At 52.0% G+C, this 13,527-nt stretch overlaps 1 protein-coding gene across 28 annotated transcripts in view; it reads left to right on the top strand.

The window, feature by feature from the left end:
* Nucleotides 1–13,527, top strand: part of EPB41L1 (erythrocyte membrane protein band 4.1 like 1) — a 119,037-nt gene that overhangs the window by 79,977 nt on the left and 25,533 nt on the right. For 10 of the 28 annotated variants that reach the window (XR_013992324.1, XR_013992325.1, XM_081034622.1 and 7 more), the window contains 6 exons: nucleotides 536–633; nucleotides 914–1,089; nucleotides 3,775–3,923; nucleotides 4,762–4,797; nucleotides 7,199–7,381; nucleotides 10,093–10,197. Coding sequence is in view for 26 of the 28 variants with exons in the window: in XM_081034622.1 (XP_080890748.1) it covers nucleotides 536–633; nucleotides 914–1,089; nucleotides 3,775–3,923; nucleotides 4,762–4,797; nucleotides 7,199–7,381; nucleotides 10,093–10,197 (747 nt within the window). In the remaining 2 variants the exon portion in view is untranslated. The remainder of the gene's footprint in view (nucleotides 1–535; nucleotides 634–913; nucleotides 1,090–3,774; nucleotides 3,924–4,761; nucleotides 4,798–7,198; nucleotides 7,382–10,092; nucleotides 10,198–13,527) is intronic. The other 18 variants (XM_081034625.1, XM_081034628.1, XM_081034619.1 and 15 more) reach the window with 5 other exon arrangements.

Raw genomic sequence — 13,527 nt, 5'->3', positions numbered from 1 at the left:
ACTCCTTGCTGAAACATTTTAAAAGCTCTTTTTAGCTTTTGTGCTGTCTCTGGCTACCTGCCTTTCCCACACATCTCCTCCTGACTGCCCCCTGCCCCTTTGGCCTTCTCTGAAATCCTTGCAAAAGCAAACTCTTTCCCAACTTGTGCCCTTTGCTTTTGATCTTCGCTCGACTTGGAATTCTCTTCTACACCTTCTCAGATAGCTGGTTCCTTCCCCATCCTTCAGATGTCTGCTCGAAGATCACCTATTTAGAGGGCATTCCCTGATCACTCTTTCTAAAAAAGTACCCAAGCCCTGCGCCTACACAGGTATTCTCTGTCACATCACACATCTCTGTTCATTCCTTTCGTAACCTTGTCAGTATCCAAAATGATCTCTTTTTAAATAATGAATAATAATGAATGAATAAGTGATGACCAGAACAAAGTTGCATATGTCTGCGAAGGAAGGGGTGCAGAAAAGATGAAAGGATGGATTGGTGATGAGAGTGGGCCCAGGTCTTGCTTCTAACCCACCCTCCTTGGTTTTGCAGTATGAGCAGTTTGAGAGCACGATTGGCTTTAAGCTCCCAAACCACCGGTCAGCCAAGAGACTGTGGAAGGTCTGCATCGAGCACCACACGTTCTTCCGGTGAGCCTGACCCCGGGGTGGTGTAACCAGGGTTGAGACAGAGGCCGTGAGTGTATGTGTGGGTGACGTCTGTGTTTCGTGAGGCAGGGAGAACAGGTGGAGGAGCTTGCAGGGACCCTAAGAAAGGGCCCCCCTCCTCTTTCCCCAAGTCTCTCCCCTCCTGGACGACTGAGTTGTCCAAGCTGATGGGACAATGGAATGAAAGGCCAGCTACGGTCCAGCCTTGGGCCTGGCAATGCAGGCCTCATCCCGCCTCCTCACTTCTATTCCTCCACTGCAGGCTGGTGTCCCCCGAGCCCCCACCCAAGGGCTTCCTGGTGATGGGCTCCAAATTCCGGTATAGCGGGAGGACCCAGGCACAGACCCGCCAGGCCAGTGCCCTCATCGACCGGCCTGCACCCTTCTTTGAGCGTTCCTCCAGCAAACGGTACACCATGTCCCGCAGCCTTGATGGAGGTACGCCCCACATTGGAGGTGGGGAAGAGTAGTGTCCAGAGGGAAGTTGGCGGGGGGCATGCCAGGTTCTGCAGAACGAGCAGCGAAGTTGGTGGACACAGCACAGGGTAATTTGCACCAGGCATGGTGGACCGAGAGCACTGCTACACCTGGGCAGCTCTCAGTGGGTTAGCCTCAACCTAGGGCATCACTCCTGCTGTGACACTGTGACACCGTCCCTCTCTGGGCTTCCCAAGATTTCCCTGAATGAGCCTTTTGGGGTCCCAGCTTCAGCCCTGTGGTTTTCTGGCCCCCCTGCCCAAGATGCTTCGTGAGTCACAGGTTATGGGAGCAGGAGAATGGTGTATTGTGCCTGTAATGTGGAGCTGGTGAGCCTCACCACCAGCAGTGGAGGGTTATTCCTGGTCATTCTTTTGGTTCCATAGAACTGATTACCATCCAACCACATGGCCCTCTCCACTGCCTTCATTCCTGTAGGGCTGACAGGTGCCCTTAACATCAGTGAGAACTGGCCCTACCCTGTCCTTTATCAAGCTGACTAGAGCTTCTCAAAATGTGGTCTGTAGACCACTGCATCAGAATCACCTGGGAGTTTGTTAGACATGAAGGTTCCCAGGCCCTGGCCCAGACCTGCTCAGTCGGCACTCCTCAGGGCCCAGGACTGTCCCCAGGATATGCACACTGGAATTTGTAGGAGGGGCTCAAAAGCCCCGTGGGGCCCTAGAGAGATTCAGAGTTCGCCAGATATGAGTTCAGATCTCAGCCTTGCCACTCACCAGCTGCTCAGTTGACACAGGAAGAACTCCGTAAATATCCGAATGAATGAATGGGAGGTCTTGAGCAGCTTAATTCTCCTGTGCCTACGTCCTCTTCTACAGAACAAAGATGACCTACTTAGCTGTGTTATGGGGATAATGAAACGAAATAATGCCTCTCCAACACCCAAAACAATTCCTGGTACATAGTGGGACCTTAATAAATTATACCCAATAATAAATTATTGCTTATGGTAGCAATAATAAATTATTATTGCTTTTAGGTTTGTTGAGGGTGGCTTAAGGTAGGAAGTAGGGACTTGGGTGGGGGAGCAGTGGATACTCCCAGAACACACTGGGGCAGGTCTCTAGGTAAGTTAGTTCTGCTTAACAAATATTTTCTCAGGGTTAGAATGTCTGGCCCTTTCCTTTAAGGAACTCGTAAATTAGTCTTATAAGCAAGCATTCAATGTGATTCAAGCAATGGGAGAAGCACGTACAGAAGACAGAGCAGTCTTGAGGAGAGAGGGGTTAATTCTGTCTAGAAGGGGCACAAAGGGCTTTGCAGAGAGGGTGGCAATGAGTCAGGGTTTTGAAGGATACCTAGGAGTTTTCCAGGGGATCAGGAAGAGCCTGGTCTGATACTTTCCCTGCAGTATAAAGGTGAGACCTGTCCCAGGACTCCCTGGCCATGTTTGAAGGATATGCAGTTTTGCAAGGGTCTATTTGGGGCTGAGAAGGCTCCTTATTGTCCTCGAGTGGACACAGAGCAGAGAGCTCAGATTGGTGCAAAGGGAAGATGGGCCTATACTATTCCTCTATCCTCCCTTGCAGCTTCCGTTACCATGCCAGGGGCTAAAGGAAACCCAGATTGTGCAGGGCAGCAAAGATTAGCCCAGAGCTGGTGAGGCTCATCCTGAGGCATCTGGAAGCCTGGAATCTAGGCCAGTGGGCCTAGGTCCCTGGTCTGATTCACTGAAAGGTCTGAGTCTCAGTTTATCCTCTTTAAAATGAGGATAATAATTCCCATTCTAGCCATCAACACAGAGCATTATGTGGCTCAAATGAAATAACATGCGTGAATGGGCACTTTGCAGAGTTAATATATATGAGTGGAAAGGGTAATTATTCTCTCTTTTTAAATTTAGGCCAATCTCAAGGGTAATCTGTGCTCTGGTCATTTTTATTCAGTGTTGTCCAGCCATTTTTTTCCTCACCAAGACACAGTCCTTGGGCATAGCCTGGGTTATGCCCAGTGCCTGGTGTAATGTCTGTGATTCCAACCCTTTCTTCCTATTCAGAAAAATACTTTGGGATGCCAGCGAGTGAGAAAGATGTTATTGCAGGTGTCCCCTTGAATTTTCCCTAAATTACAAAGCAACTAAGTCATTTGCAAATCTCAGAACTTTAGCTTTCACTCGTAAAAGTTAATCTCACAATATTTGTGTATTGCTACATAATGGTTAAGTGAGTATTCTGCCACGAATGCAACAAGAAAATCAACATTTGTGGGCCAGCATGGATTGAATTGGCTCTCTCTGTGTCAGCCGCTCTTCTGCTTACTCACATTAGCTTATTTGGTCCTTCTCTCAACTGTCTGAAGTAGGTACTGTGCATAAGTGAGAAAACTGAGGCCCAGAGAGGTTGTATAACTTACACAAGGTCACACAGCCAAGAAGAGATGGATTTGAGACCTGACCCTGGGGTCTAGTGCTATAGAAATCAGAAGGAGGTTTGGGGCTGGGAGGCAGTCCACGTGACCTGGGGAAGGCTGCTGCTTCACTCCTCTGGGCTTTGGCATCTTATCCCTAACATGGGGGTGCGGAAACGTCCGCTCTACTCCAAGCATGGCTGAGCAAGTGACAGGGCTGGCTGCCTGTCCATGTACCTGGGAGATGTCTCACACGGCTGCTGGCTGTTTCCACTTTAGCAGAGTTCTCCCGCCCAGCTTCCGTCAGTGAGAATCACGACGCAGGACCTGATGGTGACAAGCGGGAAGATGATGGCGAGTCTGGGGGGCGGCGGTCAGAGGCTGAGGAGGGAGAGGTCAGGACCCCCACCAAGATCAAGGAGCTAAAGGTAGGAGCCTGGCTTTCTCATACCTCTGGCCTGAGGATCAGGAGGCGGACCGTGGGGCTAGCCTCGGTCTTGGCCTTCAGGTGCCCCCAGCTGTGTTCAGGCGCCTTGCTCTGGGGTGTACCAAGCTCAGCTCCTCGCCCTGAGCTGTGCTCAATACCTCTACATGCCCGCGGTGGTGGAGTGCGTGCTGCTCACCCTCCCCCCTCCCCTGCTTTTGCCCTGCTTTCTCAGAGGGGCACTTTGTCCCCTAGGGGCCTCTGGCCTCCTCTTACCTACTCTTAGTTTGCCCCTTTGACAATGATTTGGATGTAGAGGGCCCCTTCCTCCCAGAGCATGATGGGGTGTCCCCTCCTGCTGCCCAGCCCATTTCCCACATACTCACACAGGCACGCATGGCCTCAGACTCACATGTGTTCACTTACAGATGTACCCTCCTCACCCCTCGGGTTATGCACCCAAACATGCAAACAAACGCGTGCATACATGGGCCTGTTTCCATCATACAGTCCCACTTGGGGGCGAAGGTCCCTGAACACACATGTTGACTGTTTAAGAAACGGGGTTACCCAGAACCCTCACATCCATCTGCTGAGTGTGCCTGCTGGCTTTGCCTCCAGTCCGCCTACCCCTTCATGCCTCCGTGGGCCAGCTCCTTGCTTTATGCCCCACACCTTCTGATTGCTCACTGCCCCCTGGGTGGCCCACCCAGCTTCCCTGGCCTCTGCTGCGTGGGTGAGAGTGCTCTGGGCTACCCGCTGGACCGGGCCGGTCGCGGTGTCTCTAACTCATTGGCTCTACTTACCCTGCTGGTTCCTTTCCCTCCTTTCACGTCTGCCAGCCGGAGCAAGAAACCACGCCGAGACACAAGCAGGAGGTACTGCATGGGACACGTTTCTCCCTCCCCGCCATTCAAATCCCAGCTCATGTGTCACCATCCCACAGACGTCCCAGGCTCAGATCCTGGGACCATCTCAGCTCTAACTTCACCTCTGCTCCCTGGCCGTCCTCCTCCCGCCGCCATCCTGCTCCTCGTGTCCATCCCCCCCCTTGTTAAGTTCACCTCTCAGCTCCCTGCTCAGACTCCATGCCCAGCCGCGTTTCCCCCACCCCTCTCCCCGCTCCTCTCTCTCCCTCGCTCACATTCTGCCTCCCCAGACCACGCCAGGCTTGCTCCCCTGTTCCTGCTGACCATCCCACTTGGGTTTCCCGGTAATTCCAGGCCATTCTGTGCTTTCATTGAGCTCATCTCTTCCACCCCCACCCCCAAACCCTTCCTTTGGCTCATCTCCTCCCCACACCGGTGTGGTTATACCTCCAGCTCATCTGTGTCCCCTCAGTCCTCATCCCAAACTTCATTTTGTATCTATTGGCAACCAGATGGGGGGGGGGGTGAGAGGGAGGCGCCTCGGAGCACATCGGCATCTTCTCAGGCTTCTGTGCACCTCCCTCTGGGTGGGGCCTGCTGCTTCTCCAGCTCTGTCAGGAAAGCCTCCTTTCTTTTTCTCCTCCTCCCTTTCCTCTTCCTCTTCCCACTGTTGCTTCTCTCATCTTATTCCTCCTGTGTGAACCACTCTTCCCATTCACAGTCTTCAGTCTTCATTTGAACCTTCACTGTGAGAGAAGTGGATTTATTCTTGGGCCTGAGGGAAAGGGCCAGAGGCTGGGGTGTAAGAAGGCTTGGAGTCCTGTGCTCTGGGTTTCAGCCCCAGTGCTGCCACTGACTCTGAGGGTTTGGGGGCAGTCCCCTAGGCCCCAACCCCCATCTGCACGGCAAGGCCTTGAGACTAGGTTCCCCAACGACCTTCAAGTCTATCAGGGTTGCCCTGCTCCCTCCAGCCTTTGGGAACACAACATGCCCACAGAGGCAGAGTGGCAGGTGCAGGATAGGCCACAAGCCGCATCTTGGATCCATGTCAGCCCAAACCCACCCCCCCATGCAAACTCTCAGATTTGATTTCTCAGACAGACATTGTCCTGAAGCAGCTCAGCTCAGGAAAGGATGCTGGAGGTACAGACAGACATTTGGAGGGAACGCGGAAGCCCCAGTAGCATCAGTTTTCTTCCTGAGGTCACCTAGGAGTCCATCAGAGTGGATCCTTGGATGCCAAAGATGAGCCCAGGGGAAGGCTCTAATTTGACCAAGGGCAAGCATACCTTCCAGGTAGTTCTTCTAGAATTAACTAATCTGACTTTATAATAAGCTGAGATTGTCCATTTCTTCCATGCATTGAGTTGACGCGAATCCTCAAACAGCCTTGCAGATAAGTGTTCTTGGGCTGCCAGCCTACCCACCCTGCCCCCAGAAGGAGGCAGACAAGCGCTTGGGCAGGTCGCTGCTGTTTCCTGTGCAAAGGCTGGACCTCACTTGACCTAGGGGCAGATTACTCTCTTGTACTGCACTGGCCAGAGCGCAGACTTGGCTGTTTAATGGGGAACACACCTCTGACTCCAGCTATACCTGGCTCGGTTCTCATGTCCAGCCTTGGGACTTACCTCTCTTCTGTCTGGTCTCTAAGTCTCCTGATTCTCCTGAACATCCCACAGCATCCTACTTTCTCTACCTGGCTGTATCTCACCCTATCTGCTATTGAGGAGTTGGTACCCACAAGGTATCTGGAAGTTGCTGGGTGGTTGGGAAGGGTAGTAGCTCACAGTAGAGAATTCCAAACACAATCTTTTCCTGGCCCCTGGTGCCTGCTATGGGAGCAGGGCACACTTTTCTGGACATCGCTGGTCTTAGAAGGGCCCCAGAGATCCTGAGCAATTGCACACGTTGGGCTCGGAGGGGCCTAGACTGGGCATCCTGCTAAGCGCAGTGGTCCAGGTCTCAGCCAGAGGTGGGGACCAGGATCCGGAATCCAGGGAGTGGGCCCGAGCTGCCCAGTGAACAGGGTGGGCAAGTTCTCACTGTGCTTCGTTGTGAGCAAAGGGAAGTCACCTCTGTGGCTAAGACTGGGCTCCCGGCACCAAAGGGAACTCACCTAGACCTGTGGGATTTGTGCTGACCCGGGTGTTCCGAGGCCAGGAGCCAGGCAGGGGAGAAGACAAGGTGATGCTTGACCAGAAGTCAGCGCTTTTTAATCTTAAGGGCTTTGTGCACTTCTTGGGGCTAACACCCCTGCCCTGCTTGGCTCGTGGGGAGCCGTGAGGGTGACACAGGGTCATGGGTGGGAGTCACCTTGCTGATGTAGGGCAGCGAAGGCAACTGTTGCCATCTTCATACACTCTGTGTCCTGTCCCTCTAATGCCTGGCTGTCCTCTCCATCCACCCCTAGTTCTTAGACAAGCCCGAGGACGTCTTACTGAAGCACCAAGCCAGCATCAATGAGCTCAAGAGGACGCTGAAAGAACCCAACAGCAAGCTGATCCACCGGGATCGGGGCTGGGAGCGGGAGCGCAGGCTGCCATCCTCGCCCGCCTCCCCCTCCCCCAAGGGCACCCCTGAGAAAGCCAGCGAGGTAGGTCTCACCCCAAACCCCTCCACAGAGGCCTTGGATAAAGAGGGTGGGGAAAGTTGCTATGTACCAACTTACTCTCGTTCTCCACACCTATGTACCCCTCACCTCATTGCTGCATAAGGTGATGATGGGGACAGGGTGGGCGCTTAGGCTGAGACAGTCACTAAATCTTGGAATCTGGGGCCCCAGGGACCACCTTGAAAAATAAGACTCACGGTAGCTTGGTGCATTCCCCTTCCATCAGCCAGAGTATAAGGGGGAAGGGGTGCTTATTAGAAATGCAGGTTCTGGGCCCCATATCAGACCTCCTGAATCAAAATATAAGAGGTAGAACCCTGGAATCAGCATTTGAAACAAGTGCCCCAGGCAATCCTCATGTACACTAAATTTTAAGAATGGGGTAGTTCCATCTAGTAACCAGATCCTTTCGCGCCTATTATGAAAACACGAATGGGGGGCGGGGGGTGTTCCTTCCCAAAAGGATCCCCAGAGCTCACTGGAGGGGAATGGATCCTCCAAGAGAGTGGGAGCTGCTCCTGTTGCTTCAGAAAAGGATCCCACACGACCTGCCTTTCAGAGTGGAAAGCATGGGTGTTTCTCAATTGAAAATGAGAAAGAGAGGATCTTGAGAATTCCTGTATTTATAATCCCAAGCTGTTATTGTTACCACTGCTGAATCTTGGCAATACTTACCCCACTTATACTGAGGTGTTTTCTCTCCAGAGCAGCTGCTTACTTACTGTACTCAAACCCGAGTGGGCTCTAGACTTACGCCACCTGGGTTTGAAGGTTGGCTCTGCTTCCTGCTGGATGGATGACTCTGGGCTTGTTACTTAACCTCTCTGAGCCTCTGTTAGGAGGTAATAAAAGTACCTGCTGGTTAGGAATATTGTGAGGATCAAATGAGATGAAGCATGGAGGGGCCAGCAAAGTACCTAGGTCCTCAGTATGAGTTACTGTTGTTTCATTTTGAGAATCCTGGGACTCCTACACAGAAGGTTAACTTCAAATCAGAATCTCTTTTAAAGTTGAAAGGACCCTTGGAACCTGCTTGGTTCAGGTCACCATTTTATAGATGGGGCCCTGAGGCCCGAAGGGAAAGGACTTGTTTAGTGTCATGGTTGATAGACAAGGAGCCACGACCCGATTTTCTTGTCTCCCAGGCATTATATTTGCTATGAAATCACAGATGCCTTGGAGCAAGACCAAAGCCTGTGAAGACTAGGTATTGAGTCAACTGCATGTGTGCTGCCCTCTAATGCTTTGACAATTGGTGAAGCAACCATGGTGTAATAAGCAGAGCATTTGATGGACTCAGCACGCCCCGTGACCTCGGCTTGCTGGATAACAGATGGCCTCGTCCAGTGTGGCTGCGGTGGTAGCTCACTGGCTGGTGATTCACAAAGTTAGGGATGCTTTGGGGGCCGTTAAGGCTGGTGCCATGGAGGAAGGCAGATCTCTTCACCCACGGTGGGCTTCTAACAAGCCCACAGGTCACCCCGGCACTAACAAGACCCTGAAGACCCTGGACGGGGCCGTGGGGACTGGTGATCCAGTTACACGTCCTGCTGCTCCTGCCCGGGGGAGAGACTTGACCTCTGTGCGGTCCTGAAGTGGGTGAAATGGGGTGCAGAGGTTTCCGAAAGGGTCGGACTCCAGTAGAGAAGGGCACGGTGAGCCCTAGGGAGATGGGCTCCTAGCGCTGCCTCAGAGCAGCCTGGCTTAGGGAGGTGCCCCACCTGCTGGTGACAGCTGGAACTGCTAGAAGATGGGTCATTAAAAGGTGGCGTCTGTTCCACCTCGGGTCTTTCCACTGCCGGAAAGAAGTCTGGTCCAGAAGCTCACCTTGGAGCAATGGACCATTTAACTGGCTTGCAGGTCCCATCAGCATTTAGATACCCTTGAAGATTTTGGAGATGGGGAGGGGCCATAGCCAGAGACTGGACCAGGCCTTGGACAAATGACCTCACCTCTGAGCCTCACTGGCTAGTCAATTCACCTAAAGGGGACCAAAATAGCCTCTTCATAGGGTTGTTGGGAAGGTTGAGCAGAATAATGGATATAAATGTACTTCATTCATTGGAAAGTGTGGAGTGTGGGTAGTCACCAGGCCATGGCTGGTGGTGACTAGAATCACTGACCCACGTATGAGTTTTGTGGGGGTTCATCCAGAGTTCCGAGTAGATTCCTCATAAATTGTTGGGCCTCATCTGGGCCAAGGGGAAAGCGGTAGGAACTTAAACCAAACTCGGGACCCCAAACTATAAAGCAGAGCTCCCATTTGCCAAGCCCAGCTTTTCGTTTCAAAGATACTTTTTTAAACGGGGCTGAGACCCAAATTACAAGATTGAACCATTCTCTAAACCAGAGAAGACTTGGAACCGGAGTGTAAGTGGTATGGCTCCAAAACATCTTGAATGAGAGTGGGCAGGCAATGAGAAAAGGCCCAAAGCCAGAGTGCCGACTGGCCCGGCAGCTGACCTGGGCCTCTGTACCTTGAATGGTTTGAGGGGCAGTTCCTTTCTATTCCTCCCCACGACAGCGTGGCTCCTTCCTACCTAATCCATAAACCCTAAGGATGTGGGATTTACAAAGCTGGGCTATTTACAGGTTCTGTGTGTGTGTCTCTCCTGCTTTCTCTCTCTCCCTCTCTGTCTCTCCTTCCCTTTTTCCCTCTTTCCCTTTCCTCCGGCCTTGGGCCTCCCCTGCAGTCCCAGAGGACCCAGGACACCTCTCAGCAGGACTTGGCGCCTGAGCCTGGGATGGCCACAGGCTTGGAAGTGTTCACTCAGAAAAGCCTCGCAGCGTCTCCTGAGGTTACTGTTATTATCTCCCCGCCCACCCAGAACCACCCAATGGTCTTAAGACAATCCTTTCTCTGGGGCGAGGGGGATCACCAGACTCTCATACAGATGGGTACAGTGGGTAGCCTATGTTGTCCCCACGCTGTGACAAGTGAGCATCCCCGTTCCAGGGGTCCATAAAGGGCCTCCATCATCCATTGTTTCCCAGGAATCAGGACTGAAATGCAGAGAAGACAGAACAGCCTGCGTTACCTCTGGCTTTGAAGGGAGGCAGAGATGATCTCCCTTCAGGCCCTGCTGAGGCAGGTGACGAAAGGCAGGGTCTGCCTTCTAAGCTTGGATGGGGGCCATGAAACCTAAACGCCTTCTGCCCTGAGGTCTCGTCTCTGTTCAGAGGCCTGAGTAAGGTCTAGCCTTGGCTCATCAGGGGATAGCATCCCATCCATCCCCCACCTCCCTCTTCTCTAAACTCCCCTCGGAGCTTGGGTCTTTCAGGGTCTCCTTGCAGGCAAAGTGGGCATCTTGCCCCAGGGAGCAGCCTTGGAGTGGTAGAGATGTTGGTCGGGCAAGCATTCTAAGTGAGGAGGCATTGCTTCTGCTCCCAGGACGGCAGCAGGTTGGGGGCTCCTGGGACTTCCCGCCCCCCCGACCCCCACCTGGAGGCTAGGTGGAATCCAGGCCCAGGGACATCATAGGCTGTCAGGACTGGAAGGTACTGACCAGTCATTTGGGTGAAACTTCCTTTTCCCTGATCTCTGACCCTCCTCTGTTGACACAGTGTATGTGAGCGCATGGACCTTTCTCAATTCCCAGAGAAAAAGTTTGTAGCTGCTGAAAACATGCTTGAACTGTAAAAGAGACATGAGTCAGCTACATAAGTGATAAAACATAAATCATAGTTGTACTCTGATTTTTCCTCAATGTAAAAAGGAAAAAGGAAACTGCCAGCCCTGTCTTGAGAGAAGTTGGACAGCAGTGAACAGAATCCCAGGGTGAGGGGAACAGAGAAGCTCCTAGAGCCAAGGACGGGTCCGTACCGGGGATGGGGAGGACGTGTGCCCTTCCTCAGCATTCCTGGACGTCGTCTGTCCAGACCCTGCCACACATGGCTCTCGCGGTTCTTAGTGGTAGCTCATTTTGTCTTCAGTCATCTCTGGGAAGTTTTCATATTGAATTCTCTGTCCTGAATCACCTGCCTGTGGGCCTCGCCCTGTCGCCAGGCACCCTTAGATCTGCTCTGTATCCTCCTCCAGGAAGGCCCTTGGGAGCTGAGCACCAACCTCCCCTCTTCAACAATTCCTTCCAGGGCATGACTTCTAGAGGGTTCCTCGTCCTGGACACCCCTCTGGGGGTCTCCTGTAAAGAGCATGGCCCAAAATGTGACCGAGAGCTCCAGGTGGGGCCTGAACAGCCCAGAGGCAGCAGAACTGGCTGGCTGGAGATTTTCTCCTTGTTGGTGGCTTCCGTGGGAACAGAATTGGCTCCGTTTCCGCTCCCAGCTTCTGTTTCCTGGCCGGTCTTGCCACAGTGCCTCCATTTGATAGCAGAGGGCGCTCTGAGCAGGCACTGAGGGTCCCTTCCTTCCAGGCTCAGTGGAAAGAATGGCTGTGGGGCTACCTCGACATCATCCCATCCTGTAATCTGGTCAGAACAACTTTCATACCAGTCGCCAGCGCCAGGTGCGGCTCTGCCAGAGTCTTGGTGCCAGCAAAGCTTGTCTCTATTTTTGTTCAGTCTTTTTTTTCCTCTTTAGGATCCTACATACCTACTTTCATTTGTTAGATGCAAAGCTGCTGCTTCTTCCCTCAGTGCTCACTCTGCCATCTGTGTAAGTCGCCTCAGTTTCCCCTTCTGAAATACGGGTAACAGTACCTGCCTCACAGGTTACCATTTGGATTCAACTGAATAACTTAGACAAAGGGCTTGACATTGCCTGGCACAAAGTAACTAAATATAAGTACATGTTTCCGTTTTTCTTCCTACACAACCTTTCTTTCTCTGTTCTGTGCCAGCTCCCAACCCCACTCATCCTAGTTCCTAAGCCTCTAGTTTCTAGAAACGAGTTTCTAGTTAGATTTGGGCAGGAATGTTCTTGAAAGGGTCTCGCTGACTATCTTTGGCCATCATTGCCAGGTGGATGATGCAATACAAACCGAAATGGGAGCAGCTAACGGCACCTGCTTCCCAAGGAGAAGAGAGACCTGGCTTCTGCAGGCTCTCGAGACACTTCTCTCCAGGATGGTTCAAATGCTGCTGTCTGGAAGGCTTACCACGCTGAAGTGAAATCTCCAAAAATTACGCCTCACTTTGTTGGGCCTTCCCCCTTCCTTGTATCTGTCTGTTCTGTTGGCGAGATTCTCTTAATGAGGTTTGCTTCCCTGACAGTCATGGGGGTCTCCCTGAAATGGAGTGGGGGAATGGAGGTGAGAGGGTTTACAGCGCTTCCTTGATCCTTCAGAATTCTTTAGATATTGTGGGATCCGACAGACACCAAGTCATAACCTGAATCGGAGCCCAAGGTCATATAAACCTAACCCCCTCCCGTGGTTGGGAGCAGTTTGGGACACCTCTTACTCACCACGGATGCACTTCACAGAACTTGGGGTCAGAGATCAGGCCTTGCCTTTACCGCTAGCTTACTCTCTGACCTTGGGCATGGTGCTTACCTTTTCTAGGCCTCAGTTTCCACATCTGTACCACCAGGGGCTTGACTCAGAGCAGTGCTTTCAAAGGAGGGAGGTACCTCGGGTCACTAGGACAGCCCAGGCCCCCAACTTTAACAGGGCAGCCCCTTATTTCTTATTGGACTTCCATTCAGATTTTGTGTGAATAACGTATTCTGTAGCTGTAAGAAGATCAAAATCCCAATGGTCTTCTTGCTTTTTGAATGATTCTGGAAGTCTATCATTCCCTCCTAAGCAGTGTTTGGAGGACCCTACATGGGAGCTAGAGGGCTGTTTTGTTGAAGGCTTGCTACCCTCTCATTGGTGCTTTTGACCCATGATGATGCCTGGATATTTAGATTTTCTTCTGTGATGTGTTCTGGTCAGTCCTTTCATTTTTGTGGATTTTGTTAGAATTCCTCAAGAAGATGCCTTAGTATCTGTTTCTTTGGGAGTGAACCCCTACAAAGTTCAGGTCGTGGTGACTGGCGCTAACCTCTAGAAGCTGGCCGTTTGGTACTTTTTGTTCTAATCTCTTTCCTTCCCAGAAGCCCTTGCAGAAAGGTCAGATTTCAGGCTGGGGCCTATGGAACTTAGTGTTTCCCTTCAACTTGACCTTAAACCACAGTTGGGACCCATATTCCATAGGTTGGGATATAAAGTCAGCAAAGATGTCAGG

Source organism: Rhinolophus hipposideros (assembly GCF_964194185.1).
Source record: "Rhinolophus hipposideros genome assembly, chromosome: 22".
NCBI lineage: Eukaryota > Metazoa > Chordata > Mammalia > Chiroptera > Rhinolophidae > Rhinolophus > Rhinolophus hipposideros.
Note: the sequence above shows the minus strand (reverse complement) of the source record. Positions and strands in the feature narration are given on the sequence as shown.